The sequence below is a fragment of the Melanaphis sacchari genome, unplaced genomic scaffold (genome assembly GCF_002803265.2).
Source record: "Melanaphis sacchari strain LSU unplaced genomic scaffold, SCAv2.0 Contig91_pilon_pilon, whole genome shotgun sequence".
NCBI lineage: Eukaryota > Metazoa > Arthropoda > Insecta > Hemiptera > Aphididae > Melanaphis > Melanaphis sacchari.
The window spans coordinates 1494164-1509170 of NW_020271649.1; the positions used below are offsets into that span (position 1 = coordinate 1494164).

A 15007-nucleotide genomic window follows, 5' to 3' on the forward strand; every position below is an offset into this window, starting at 1 on the left:
AAATAATAACTAATTACTAATTAGTAGTTAATAGGTTAATAATTAATAATAATAGGAGTGATAAATTGAGAGGAAAGCAAGCATATTTGTGATAGTTGTATTTATAATACAATAATGTGGCTGGTCATTATTTTGCACTAAGTGGGTGGTGGTAGTAACTAATTTTTATACTTTGCAGGGATTTTTTTCTAGGATTAGGGGTAGGTATATTTTGTACATGGGTTGGGTTTAAGTAATAATATCATAGATTACTATAAGTTATATACTACTGTATATTTTTTTACGGAAGGGGGAGGCTGTAGCACCAGCTCGCCAACCCCTAATGCCATTCCTGTACTTTGTCAAACCAAATGAAATATGTCGTGGTAGCTGATTATATCCATGGTTTGGATTATACTGAATTGAATAGAACAATTTTTTAATATAAATTAAACAAATACTTTCAATAAATATTTTATTACTAATCACATGTATAGTTTAATATTAACGGACGGATTTTAAACTCTGTTAATGTTTTGACTTAGTAACTAAATGTAATGTCTACAAAATATTACAAATTCTTCCAAATATTTTGTTCATTAGTTCTAAAATGGCATTTATAACATACATTGATATTAAAAATATTGGGTATCCATAGACATTATAAATTACAAAAAACTTATGACATAAAGTATTATTAAATGATCTTTTTTATGAAAATTAAGTTACCTTTTCATTTTTACTTACATAATAAAAGTACTATGCATGTACAGCACACGAATACCATATTAGAACATATCTAATTTAAAATTATCTTAACTGTTGTTTTATACAACACCTACAAACTATGGCACAACTGGTATAAAACTTACAAGATACAATCATTAAATACTTAAATTAATACATGAATACAAAATAAAATAAGGACGGCATACATTCATTAAAAACAAAATGTATAACTTAAGAGTTTTAATGAACTTTTGTTATAACTGCAGTAAAAATAAAAAAAAAATAATAATAATAATAATAACAAATTAATACTGCATTATAATTATCACAATTAACGGCAATTTGTTCAACACACATAGTGCAACATTAAGTATACAAAAACACACTAATTTTTTTTTTTAACAGTTTTAAAAATATATAATAATATAACATTTTATTGAATTAATTAGACATAGATATATATTATATTAATGTCATTGAGTAACAATAAATTAATAATTTTCTATTAAATAATTTTGTTAAGAACCATAAATATAATTTACAATTTATTTAACATCTTTGTTGCATTCAGATGAAAAGATATACAATAAAAGTATATTACATATTACTTAACAATTTTTACAAATATTCATTATTATTGAATACAGAGAAAGAGAGAGCAAAAATTCTATACAAATTTTAAATGTAATGATCGTAATTATAAAAGGCATTTCCTAAATTCATTTAGTTGTGTTCATAATATTCAATATGAATTAAGAGTATGATTTTAAAATAATTATTAATCAACATATTTTTATTTTTATTATCAAATAAAAAATGATTGTGAGCCCAGATGAAAATACAGGCAAATTAATAATACTTAAAATATACAGTATAGATGACAAAAATGAATAAATGTTTTAAAATATCATATTAAAAATAAATATAATATCATGGATTAATAATACAATTTTCAGTCTGAATCAAATAGTATTAAAATTGAATAATTATAAAAATAAATTAATAAGCTCATTGATCTATATTTGTTCTAAATATAAGTTATTACTTATAATAAAATAAATTATTTTATGTATAATATATAAATCAAAGATAAATATTTTTTTTCATGTTTTGTATTGTTTGTAGTAAAATTAAATACTTTTAAGTATTATATAAAAATAGTGACTAAAAATAATACAAAATATTTCAATTTGAAGTATTATTGCTTTAAAAAAAAAATTTAATTCCAATTTTAATTTCCTTTTAATTCATAAAAGAATAAAGAGATCAATTTCATTAAGAATGTTAAATATTTCATTCAAGGAAAATCTGTGATGCCTAACATTAAAATTTGCGATAGTTAACTATTTTTCTATAAGTGTTTTGTGTTCTATCACAAATTTATTTTGAATATATATATTTAAGTAATAACATAATTTTTAATAGTATTTCCATTATTTCTGATATAACAGTGATGAGTATGAAGTTTTAACATACATACCATTTTTAAAGTTGAGTTGTTATTACAGACTTCCTGGTTATTATTTTGGGTCCTGATGAAGTCTCAGCACCACTACTAATTAGCCAAGGAGAAATTTGATTTAAAGGCTTCATCTTAGTAGGTTCCTATAAAATAATACATAAATAATAGAAATCACTTTTCAAAATTAAATAATTTAAATAAATATTTATAAAAATGTGATAATACCTTAATATGCTAAAATTATTTTAGTTTTTAAAAAAATACCAAGATTCAATAAAATTATTATAATATAAAAATGTGATACATAATTTAGTCAACTTTTAATTACAAAACAATTTTCAACAATACATTTTTTTTTTATTAATTACTTTATATTTTAAACAAAACAACAATAAGTAAGCAATAGTTAGTAATGGTTATGCAATCAATCAATATAAATTCAAATACAACATGAACTAGTTCTATTGACAATTTTATGGTATACTATAATAAATTAATACTAAAAATTAAAAACTAAAATTTCCAAAACTAGTAAAGTAGGTTTAATACTAATATATTTAATACTGCTAACACAAATATTAACCTATAGTAATGAAGACTGGTATCTCATTAATACAATTTGGCTTTAAATATTCATAAATTTTTTTATTGGTTTAAAGTAAATATACAAATAGAAAATGTAAAAGTTAAGAAAAGTAATTTACTAAATTTTTCTTTTAAAAAAATATTAAATTTCATTATTTTTTATACATTTTTATTAAAACTTAATTAAAATATCAAGAAATATTTGTAAAATGCTTTTATTTAATATGCTGGAATATAGGTATTTGAAATTAGTATTCAACTATAACCATCTGTAATGAACAATTTTATTGCAATAAAGCATTTTGATGTAATATCAGTTATATGGTTAAAATAGTTCATGTTGTATATAAGAGATCATAAATTTTAAATTAAAATAATCCATAACTAATTGTTTACAAGTATAAAGTAAATAATAAGAAAATACATACCTGATTTTTTTGGACTACCTTAGTATTAGAATTTGTTACACCATTTATGCCAGTATTTGGTTCAACAGCAACTTCGACATCATTAGTAGAATCTTTTTTTATACCATTATCAGCAAATGGATTTGATGAAGACGATAAGAATGGATTTGTTACTGATTGTGAATCACCAATAAACGGATTTGCCGAAAATGGGTTACGAGGGCTAGTAGGAGATGTGGCATTAAATGGTAAGGACAAAATGCTTGACATACTTTCTGTAGGACTTCTTTCAGGAGAAACCACCCTTTGCTCTAATTTCCCACATTCACCAAAAGAGAAATGGGTCACTGTTACTGGAGTGGCACATCTTTTACGGTCCTCTTTAGACACAGATGTTTCAGAAGTAGGTTGTTCATCCAATGGTTGTTTAGTTTCTTCAGGTGTTGCAATGCCACCATTAAGGGACAATGTCAGTTTGTCTCCACCCTTTTTTATTACCAAAAAATAAGCCAAAAACAAAAACCAAACAAATCAACAACACTAAACAATAACAATAGCGAAACAAAAAAACTAAATAAACTAATCCTTATACATAAAATGAGGAACACTACAAAATAAATTATATTTTAGTCAAGTATATACTTACAACAGATACAAATGTTGCTTGTTCTTTGCCAAAAGAATTTAATTTAGAATTAACATTGCAATCCCTAAAATAAAATAAATATATTATAATATTTATAATTGAAAAATTAGTTTATAAAATAAAAGTTACCCATTATGTAGTAAATTATTATCTTGCAAGTTGGTCACTTTAGATAATGGATCAAACAAAGACAAAGGAGATTTCTTCATTTCCTCTTCAACTTTAGCTAGAAAAAGCATAAAAATGTTAGTAATATTTAAGAAAATATTAAATGTCCATTAAATTACGTGAAATTTAATTTTCCAAGGGGCTGTTTTTAAAATATTTTAATAGGCAAAGAATATTTATAACTTATAAACAGTGAAACCTTGATTATCTATGTTCGTAATTAACCATGCTTATCTACCAAAAATTTTGACTTTCATGACATTATTGGTTCAAGAAAAATTATTTCAAACCAAAACAAAGACTAATAATTCATATTTTAAGCCCTGATATATATATAATATTGTTATATTTATAAATTGTTATATATTAAAAAATTTTCAAAACAACATTATTATAAAAACCTTCAATTAACTATGGTTTTCATTTATTACCTTTTAAAATGTTGCATTTCAAATGTTCTTTAGGAATTGGTCTTGGAGTAGTATTAAATGTAATGTTTCGATTGTTTGGTAATGGAGATGAGGACTGATTTTGATCTTTGCCAAAATCTAATAAAATATAATAATAAATAATACTAATTTTATATAAATATACTATGTAAAATAAAATACCATCGGTTTTATTGATTATATCAGCTGAATTTGATTCATTTATTTTGTTGTTGATCAAAGGAGTGTCTTTATTCAAACTTTTTAACAATGAATCCAATCTATCTTCAGCAATATCTGCGAATAAAAATATTATTAAGCAATTTATTTAAATTAGAAAATACTATTCTGGTTTATTAAATGTAATTACCATTACCAGAAGAGTTTGAGGTCAATGAGGAAGTTGGTTCAAGATGAATATCTTTGGAATCTAAGATTGGAGTTGGCGGTTTATCCATAATATTAATTTTTTCCGTTTTCTCATTTTCATTTTCATTTTCTACTTTTTGTTTTTCTGTTTTATCTCTGAAAACATTTTATGATACAAAGTTATGAAACAAATAATAAATATAGGTAAAATTATGACTTTTAATTATAGTTAATAAAGAATGGATAGGATATTATTTCTACATAAGTGATCTTAAGACCACTTCTTGTTTAAACGAAGAGCAATATTTTTGATTTATAAGATTATAGTGATAAATATGGTACCAAACACTAAAACTACACAGAGCTAGTGTTATCTGCATAAATACTAAGCAGATGTTTTATTTAATCTTTATAATCAATGTAGTTATTTTACTTTTGTCGTTCTCTTAAAACATGCGACTGTCTTCTTGCATATCGTTGACTTGGTCTTCTTTCGAATTGAACAGTTCTTCTTGCTCTATTTAGTTGAGTTGTTTGGAACTCCGTTTTGCCACTTAAATAAATAATTAAAAATATTAAATGTTTAACTAAAACTAAATGTTTTAATAAATTTACCTATATCTAAAACGTGAACCCATTCTGAAAAAATTTTGTCTAGCAGATGGACCTTTAACAGGAGCACGAAGTCTAAAAAATGCATGATGTTCAACAGCACATTTCCATAAATGTTTACACGCTTTTTCATTGTGTAATCGAAATACAAATGTATGCTCTTGTTCACGCCCTTGATCATCATCTTCTACGACAACCAAAGTCAATTTCTTCTTCTTAAAGTCCAATTTTCCAATCTTTGGCCTAATAAATATTAAAAATAATTATATTTTACATTACCTAGTAATTAAATATTATATCTATATAAAAACAGAGAATTATTTTATTTGGTACAAGAATTTTCTCAGTGTTTTATTATAGAGTAAAATGTTATTTGAAAGCAATGAAATAACTAACTATTAGTCTAAAAATGTTTATGTATGGAATTGAATTTTAATTTAGATTAAAAGAGTATTAGTAAGTTAAGTCAAATAAAACAATGGTTTACTCTGTTAATTATTAAAAAAAGAAATAAAAGGAAATTGCTTTAAAGAATGTTAGTCAATTGGGAGTTAGTTCAATACAATTACTATTCCAGTTTTAAATTGAAGTACACATATTTTAAGGGCTAAATAATATAACGAAATTAATATGTAAAGAATAGTGCAATGCAACATCATCATAAATAAAATTAAAACAAGTTTATATTTTTAATAATATTAAAATAATTTAATAATTTTTATAATATACATATTTAATAATTTAATTGAAGTTCCCCAATAGATATCTATATTATAAAATATTTACTATGATCATACCAGAAAAAGAGTCCAATTTTTTGAAGGCCTTCAAAAACTAAAATTCCTGTCGGTGTTAAACCAAGAGCATATTCACATCCATCTTTACCCTAAATAAAAATACTTGTGTAAACAATATATAATAAAAAAAGTTTAATATTGAAATATTTTAATAATCGTAAAGAAAATTTTAATTTTTAAGAAATGCATATGAAAACATAAAATACAATTACTTACTAAAACAGTATGATTATCGACTCCATACATTTCCAACCATTTCACCTTATTTAAATAACTAGTTTCTGCTTGAGCTGGAGTTAGACCTTTACATTTTTTGAATTCTTCTACAATTTGTATTTCCATATCTTCAGTTTGATTTGGTACAAATCTAAATTCAGATATAACAGCAGGAGTATGACATGTTTCATCATAATCACCGAGTTCAGCTATAAAAATAAATAGTAAATGCACATAAAAGTTTTATTTTTTTTTAAATTATAAAAATACATACACTGTAAAGCCAAGGCTGCTAATTCAATGCAAGTACTTTGAGTACATTCAAGGCGACCTTCGTGGATATCTAATTTCAGTTGAAGAAAAAACTGATAGCGAGTTAACTCTTCTCGAAGCATATTTGGTTCTGAAGAATAGAATTTAACACGTAGTCGAAATGTATATGGTGGTCCAACTAAAATAAAATCAAAACTTAATATTTCTAAATAATAAAAATAATATAAATGTATTACTTACTTCTAACTTGTTTTTTTATTGCTTTTGTAGGATCAAGCCAATGCTAAACAAAATAATCAGTTTTGAATGAACATTAGTTACTTAAAAATTAAATAATAAGCATCAGTATATATTATTTTTAATATTCAATAGAACTTAAATTCATCAATAAAATGTGTAAATATTATTAACAGAATCTATATTTTAGTTACTGTAATGGATATGTTTCAATATATCATAGTATACAAAAAAATGATTCTGAGGAGACTATAAGCCTATATTACTAAGTATATTTTAGAGAAATTGTTATTTCTACTAAGTTATTTATTTTACAATTAATAATATGGTAGGTTTAATTAAATTTTGGGAATTCATTACATACGGAAGTTTCAGTATTGTATGTCTTTCAGTTACATAAAAAAAATCACAAAATGCATTAAATGCTTCAAGTTTCCACAAATAATATTTTTAAATTACAACAAAAAAAATTAAAATCATTATTCTTTATAATTATTTATTTATTTATATTTTTTATAAAAAAAAAAAATGTGGTTAAATATATTTTTGGTTACTATACTATAAACTACTAATAAGACAACTACTTTGTATTCAATTTTCACTTTTTAACTGTAAAAATCAAACAATTTATAAATTTTTAGCAACAAAATAATTTATAAATATTGTCAACATTTAACTTCAAAAAATTGTGCCTAAGAATCTTTAAATTTTTTTAATAGTTATGACGACTGATGAGGATCTCAAATATAAATTTTTCAAGCTTTTTGAATTAGTAAAAATGTATGAAATATTTGTTAAATTTGAAATATTGAAAAAAAGTTTAAAAAGAGTAAAAATATTTATATTTGTTTAAAAAAATATATATATATATTTCAAGGTATTAATTAGTTTTAATTTAAACAAAAATTACATTCAAAGTTGAAAATCAAAGAATTGTTACTATTCCAAAAGGTGAAAATAGTCTGAAAAAAAAAAATCACACAAGTTAAATTGTAAATTTAATACATTCCTGGTTCTTCTTAGAAAATTAAAATAGTTTTGGCATATAAAATTAGTATTAAAAATATAGAATTATTGTACATGGTTACACATGGATAGTTATGTTTATAAGGTATATTTTGACAAGATTATATACATATATGTGTATAACAAAATATTAGATATTTAAAGTGTAATATTTAAAAAAAATAATTTAATAGATAAAATACGTAGTAACTCCTAATTAATAATTAAAAAATCTTATTTCCACGAATAAAAACTAAATATTATTTACATACCAAAAAAATTTTAATTCAGAAATGAGAATATTCTAGAAAATTACAAAAATATACTAAACATTTTTACTTTCAAATATTTAGTTCTCTCATTAGGCAATTTAATTTTTGAATAGACAGATATCATTATTAATTTTCATTGATGAGATTTAAATAAATAAAAACATTTTTTATTAGAATATAAAAATTAATACTAAAATAGCAAGTTAAAATAAATAGAAATATATATTTATTTACCTGAACATGATTAGCATCAGTAAATTGTAAACCAAAGTAATCTTTTTCAATTAAATCCAATGAATAAAAAACTTGTTCATATAAATCACTTCCAACAGCCTTTTTCTACAAAAAAAAAAAAATTATTTTAAGATTAATTTGATATTTTTATAAAGAATACAAGTGAAAAAATTATTAAATCTGTACATTAAAAAAACTTATAAATTTAAAAGATGTTAGTTATTCATTATTATATTATAGTACTTAGAAAAAAAAAAATGTTAGATCTTAAATTTATTATATAATAATTGGAAGTATTTGTAGGTATAAGAATAAATAAAGAGTAACTAAGCAGAATAAGGTGAAATTGCTACCAGTTTGAAATCTCAGTCACAGTATATTTGATTATATATTTATAACAAGGCAGGTTGAATTGTTTTTGTCGAAAACATTAAATTTATTATAACAGCATATATTATTTTTGAAGCTTATAGAATTGTTATTAACTTATAAGTCATTTCTGACTTCTTGTTGAACGGTATAAAAAGGCAAAAGCTTAATAGTATAATTTCAATATTTTGAAAATATTATTATATCTAAAATTTCTGAATAACAAGGGCTCAGTTATGGGAATTGCATATTGTTTTGTACGTTCTCAATTTATAGCAGATTAAGTTGGAAATCTGAACTATACAATAGAGAGTTAAATAATTGAAAATTGAAAATGCATAGTTTGCATATTTTGCAATTTTAGCCAAAAAAGTGCATATCTCATATTTTTTTCTTAAAAATTGATTTATTTCTTTCTTAACTTATATATTTCAATTATTAAACTCAAAATTTTCAATGGAGATATTTATCATTATTTCAAAAATACTAAAAAAATATTTTTAATTATATTAAAAACCACTTATTAACAGTTTTTATGTGTATTAATATTTTATTAATTTACTAAAAACATCTGATATATTTTTATTTTTTTTTGGAATTCAGAATAATTGTTTGCATATTTAATATCATTTTTAATGGATATTTTATAGTTTTTTTCATCTACATTTTTCCTTTTTAAGCTCTTACAACTTCCAAGCCCAACTTATGAAGAATCTTATATTATTAGATTGTTTTATTTAAACTATGATATTATTTTGGACATATTCGACAAATATCTAACAAGAATTATATTTATACAAATAATTAAATAATATTAAATATTCTATCAGTACAAAATAAAGAAAGCACTTCCAAAGATGATGTTAATAATATAATTATAAATTAAAAATTATAATAGGTAATAAACGTTGGAATAAAAAAATCAATAGGTGTATAAAAAGTTAGGTACAATTTACACAAATATTTAATAATTAATAAATTTATGTTGATTGGAATTAATGTTTTTCATTTATTTAAAAACTTAAAGAAAAATACACTTTGCAATGTAACAATATAATATTATTTTACATTTACTTACTGATAATTCAATGCATAGGTCTGTACCATCTAAAAGCATAACCCTGCATTGCATACAATGCTTGTTTGGAGGATTTAAACGTTCGGCCCCAGCTTTAATGTTTCGAGCTTTTGGATCATTCCGACCCCGTTTTCTACTCAAAAACCGAAGCATTGCGACCGTGAGCAAAGGGACAATGTCATGAGAATAAAAACATGGTATTTATACTGAAAATAAGAAATCATGTATAAAAATTTGATTTATTTACAAAATTACATTGAATATGATATTATTGGGAAATAATAAATAATTAATGACATTATTGAAACATCCATGAATATGAAACGCAAGTAGTTACATTTACGCACGCTTTAACTTACGTACCTATCAGGCCGTGTTTGTGTTCACCCAAACAAGCCCCACTAAACTGGACAGGTGAGGTACCGTTATTATGCGATTGCAATATAATGAAAAAAAAAAACAAAAATACAATAAAAGTAACGAATTGAAGAGCACTAGATTAAAGACACAAAGGAACGAATTAATATACAATTTCTATAACTCAATAGTGAGACTAGTTTTAAATTTTAATCAATCTAGGGGTGGAGTCGATAAAGAAAAATGTAAGCAACTAAACGAGTGCTAATGGTGTTAAACTATATAGTCGTAAACAAATTATTGTTTGGCCATACATCGAGCATTTGCATTATCTCTTAGAAAATAAATAAAACATAATAATCAAATTTTGAGTGTAGTTCCGAAATAATTTTAAAGAGAGCGCTCGTGTAGTCCAAGTTGAGAAGTCATTGTTAACCTTAAATTGTTATTTGTTTAATTTTTAAAGAAAAACAGCTTTATCATTATCTGAACATATTAATACAATATTTATTACATTTTGGATTCAAGTTGTAAATTCCATTTTTAAATTATTTAGATTTATAATTAATAATAATTGTTAATTGTTTTATATTTAATTCGTTTTTTTTTTAGTAAAATTAATTATTCAAGATGCCTGACTATTTGGGTGATGAAATGAGAAAAGTGAAGAAAGATGAACCCGAAAAAGATGAAAAAGAAAAAGAAATTAAATGTAATTAAAAAATAATTTTATTATAATATTATCTTGTATCTATTGAAAATAATCCTTGTTTTTGAAAATATCCACCAATATTTACATTTATCTTTAATTATAATACTGAAATATAAAAATTTAAAACCATTTTTCCTGAATGAAGTAATAGATAATTAAACTTTTATTAGAGGATTTTATAAAGATACTATTAAATGCTATACATCAACTAAAAATATTGGTTTTTTTTTTTTGAAATCAGGTTATTTAGTTATTTTAAATTATTTCTGATAAATTTTCCTTTTTAAGTTTTCACCCAAGTTTTTTTGAATAATTATATATTTAATTACTTTAGATATATAATAACACCTTTAAGCTTAGATTATGATTCTTTTTTTATTGTATATTATTTTTGTATTTAATTAATTAACATCAAGTAACAATTACAACATTTTGTGGTATTTACAAGTTTTTTTTATAATTTTTATAAGTGAATGAATAGTATAATTTTAGTAAATTCTAAATTACACTTCAATATAAATATGATTTTCTTTAATTTTTATATTGATTTTGTTAATCAATTAAAATTTTGAAATGTTTTGTGTTATTTATTTTATATAATTTACTATTTTAACATCATTGAGAGTGACAATGGCATTAAGTGAAAGAGAAAAGAAATTGAGAAAAAAACTGAAGATGAGACAAATAGACTAAATATAGTATGTGTAAGTGAAAAAATAATGGAGCATTATTCAGGTGTAGGCTGAGCTGACCCCATATAGTTGGAGCAAAGGGAAAAGAAAAAAAGATTGAATTTGAGAGGATTATACAAAAAAATAAAGATTTGATTGAATTAATTTTTAAAAATATTTTTTATTAATTTATTATTATATTTGTGCATATTTGATAACTTTTGCCATGTGTATTTGTTTTACAATAATTTATTTTTAATATAATTTTTAGCTTTGGATGAAGAGGACATAGCATTGCTTAAAACATATGTAAGTAGTTAAAAATGTTTTGTTAAAATATATTAAATAACCTTTATTATATTTTTAGGGCCAAGGTCAATGGACAATTAATGTAAAGGCCGTAGAAGATGATATCCAAGGTGTCATTAAACGTATTAACGAATTAACTGGAATTAAAGAATCGGATACAGGATTAGCTCCTCCCGCATTTTGGGATTTAACTGCTGACAAACAGACTCTTCAAAATGAACAACCATTACAGGTAAATACTCTATAGTTCCTTTATTATAATTTATGAAATATATAAATATTGAACAATTGATTTTATAAGGTTGCCAGATGTACAAAAATTATTAATGCTGATTCAGACGATCCTAAATATATAATTAATGTCAAACAATTTGCCAAGTTTGTTGTTGATCTCGCAGATTCTGTAGCACCAACTGATATTGAAGAAGGAATGCGTGTTGGGTAAATAATATATTTCTTTCTTTAAAATTCAAATCTGGGTGTGCTATTTATTTTATTTACTTTTAATGTAGAGTTGACCGTAATAAATATCAAATTCATATTCCACTTCCACCTAAAATTGATCCTACTGTTACCATGATGCAAGTAGAAGAAAAGCCAGATGTTACATATTCAGATGTTGGTGGATGTAAAGAACAGATAGATAAATTACGAGAAGTTGTTGAAACTCCATTATTGCATGTTAGTATTTTTAGTATTTTTTTTAACTATTATTATTTTTATTACCATTTAATAAATTAAAATTATGTTGATTTTTAGCCCGAAAAATTTGTGAATTTGGGAATTGAACCACCAAAAGGTGTTTTGTTGTTTGGACCTCCAGGAACCGGTAAAACTTTATGTGCTAGAGCAGTTGCTAATCGTACAGATGCTTGTTTCATTCGAGTAATTGGTTCTGAGCTTGTTCAAAAATATGTTGGAGAGGTGAAATTAAAATTTATTATAAATGGTTGTTCAATAATGTTTGTTATGTTTATCAATATATGAAATTTTAGGGAGCACGTATGGTTCGTGAATTATTTGAAATGGCACGCAGTAAGAAAGCTTGCTTGATATTCTTTGATGAAATTGATGCTATTGGTGGTGCACGTTTTGATGATGGCGCTGGTGGCGATAACGAAGTACAAAGAACCATGTTGGAGCTTATTAATCAGTTGGATGGATTTGATCCCAGAGGAAACATTAAAGTCTTAATGGCAACTAATAGACCAGATACGTTAGACCCAGCATTGATGCGTCCAGGACGTCTTGATAGAAAAGTTGAATTTGGTTTACCTGATTTAGAAGGTCGAACTCATATTTTCAATATACATGCTAGAGCTATGAGTGTCGAACGAGATATTCGTTTTGAATTGTTGGCTAGACTTTGTCCCAATAGCACTGGTAATGTCTAAATTTATATATATATATATATATAGTTTTTTTTTTATGATTTTAATTAATACCATTAGTTTAATTATCCAACAATCCAGTTATTTGTGTAATTTTAAAATTAATGGAAAGCAGATTTTTAGGTTTTTGCATAAATTTAATGGCTGAAAATTTTTAAACAATCAAATTGCAAACTTTTTAAAAAATACTTTATTTTGCAAATTTCAACATATTTTGAAATTTAGAGGATTTTTATATTTTAGGGTGTATTGTATTATTGTCTACAGTTGTTTATCAAGTAGAGATTTATTTTTATTATAAAAAAAAAAAAAAAATTATTTAAGTCTTAATAATTTATTTGAAGCATTGTAGTTTATCTCTATGATTTGTAATTCAATTGGTAATCTTAGTCATTCTGTACTGTAATATATTCCGTTTGACCAGTTGATTTTTTTTTTTTTTAATATTATTTTGTGTTGAAACAATAATAATATAACTGTGTATTATTACAAATAAACCAATATAATATAATATACTTGCATAATAATTAACTTAAAGTAATTTTATCTAAGAAATAAAAAAAGAATATTGGGAGAATATTTTAATGGTTTTTAAGTATATAAGTATTATAATTTAAACAATTAAAAATTTAAAAATCTGCTTTCTTGTAATTGATAGAACAAATTTTTTACTGTATAAACTATACAGTTAATTAAAACATTAAATTTTATTGTAAAATATAATAATTTAATATTGTATTTTACAACAAAATTAAAAGTTTATTAATTTAAAATTAATAACATAGTGACTAAATTCTCAGTTTTCTGCTTAAAAAAAAAACTGACTAAATATATTGGTATGGACAATATTGATATTGAATTTTGTACAATGATTTAACAGTCTTATCACAATTAATCGTAAGACAATTAAATTTTTTTATTACAATTTTAGGAGCTGAGATAAGATCTGTGTGTACTGAAGCTGGTATGTTTGCAATTAGAGCTCGCCGAAAAGTTGCTACTGAAAAAGATTTCCTGGAAGCTGTAAATAAGGTCATCAAATCATATGCCAAGTTCTCTTCTACTCCACGTTATATGACATATAACTAATGTAATATTAATTAATTTTTAAAATTGGTTTGTACTCAATTTTAAATTATTTAAATGTCTACTTGAAAGATATGTAAAATTGATTTAAATTAGCTATTCAGGATTATCTATTAAAAATATATGAATGTAAATTCAAAGTAACTTAATATATGTCTTAATTTTTATTATTTCTAACTACGAGTAAATTATTAAAATTATATTTAATTCCTATACCCTATTTATGTATATTTTAAGAATTTATTACAGTGTCATCAATTTTTTTTTTATTAAAGTAATAACACAATTAAGGATGACTAAAGAAAAGTTTGTAAAGGTCTACATTTTTACATACACAATGAATTTCCAGTTATAAAAACTTTTTTCCTTTACATTATATATGTATACCATATAACATTTTATTTTTTGAAAAAAATAAAAGAATTTAAAAAAGCATAAATTAAGTAATATTACTTATTTAATTATTTTTATTAGGGGATTTTTTTAAATATGTTTAATTTTTGTTATTTTTAATCAATTGTGTTCCATATGTAAATGGTGAATGGTATTAAATGACAGCATGGCACTTGTTATAACTCTTAGTCTTGACTTAAGACAAGAGACAAAATATTAAAA

General features: G+C 23.2%; 2 protein-coding genes across 4 annotated transcripts; one reads left to right on the forward strand and one right to left on the reverse strand.

Annotated features, from left to right (window-relative positions):
• Positions 1-2071: 2071 nt before the first annotated feature.
• Positions 2072-10545, reverse strand: LOC112602838 (band 4.1-like protein 5). Of its 3 annotated transcripts, none has more exons than XM_025351160.1 (16): positions 10230-10545; positions 9867-10072; positions 8420-8524; positions 6912-6954; positions 6673-6849; positions 6399-6607; positions 6183-6271; positions 5389-5628; positions 5207-5326; positions 4775-4929; positions 4588-4701; positions 4408-4524; positions 3938-4034; positions 3809-3872; positions 3184-3648; positions 2072-2313 (listed from the first exon to the last, which is right to left on the reverse strand). In XM_025351160.1, exons 2-16 carry the CDS (start codon positions 10017-10019, stop codon positions 2194-2196), a joined length of 2268 nt encoding a protein of 755 aa, XP_025206945.1. In that variant the 5' UTR covers positions 10020-10072; positions 10230-10545; the 3' UTR covers positions 2072-2193. The 3 variants fall into 3 exon arrangements, with proteins under 3 accessions (XP_025206945.1, XP_025206944.1, XP_025206946.1); XM_025351161.1 differs by having other exon boundaries at positions 2194-2313; positions 4781-4929; XM_025351159.1 differs by having other exon boundaries at positions 4408-4701; positions 4781-4929.
• Positions 10546-10713: 168 nt separating this feature from the next.
• On the forward strand, positions 10714-14467 carry LOC112602853 (26S proteasome regulatory subunit 7). The gene is made up of 9 exons (XM_025351188.1): positions 10714-10753; positions 10836-10935; positions 11878-11915; positions 11974-12147; positions 12217-12356; positions 12428-12596; positions 12675-12839; positions 12911-13298; positions 14238-14467. Exons 2-9 carry the CDS (start codon positions 10854-10856, stop codon positions 14393-14395), a joined length of 1314 nt encoding a protein of 437 aa, XP_025206973.1. The 5' UTR covers positions 10714-10753; positions 10836-10853; the 3' UTR covers positions 14396-14467.
• Positions 14468-15007: the final 540 nt, after the last annotated feature.

Excerpts from the sequence above, each read along its gene's own strand:
- LOC112602853 (XM_025351188.1), top strand. The coding sequence starts at position 10,854 with ATGCCTGACTATTTGGGTGATGAAATGAGAAAAGTGAAGAAAGATGAA. Across the intron at positions 11,916-11,973 it reads TAGCATTGCTTAAAACATAT|GGCCAAGGTCAATGGACAAT; the intron begins GTAAGTAGTTAA and ends TTATATTTTTAG. Across the intron at positions 12,148-12,216 it reads AAAATGAACAACCATTACAG|GTTGCCAGATGTACAAAAAT; the intron begins GTAAATACTCTA and ends TGATTTTATAAG.
- LOC112602838 (XM_025351159.1), bottom strand. The coding sequence starts at position 10,019 with ATGCTTCGGTTTTTGAGTAGAAAACGGGGTCGGAATGATCCAAAAGCT. Across the intron at positions 6,272-6,398 it reads TCGATAATCATACTGTTTTA|GGTAAAGATGGATGTGAATA; the intron begins GTAAGTAATTGT and ends ATTTTTATTTAG. Across the intron at positions 4,930-5,206 it reads GTTTTAAGAGAACGACAAAA|AGATAAAACAGAAAAACAAA; the intron begins GTAAAATAACTA and ends AAATGTTTTCAG.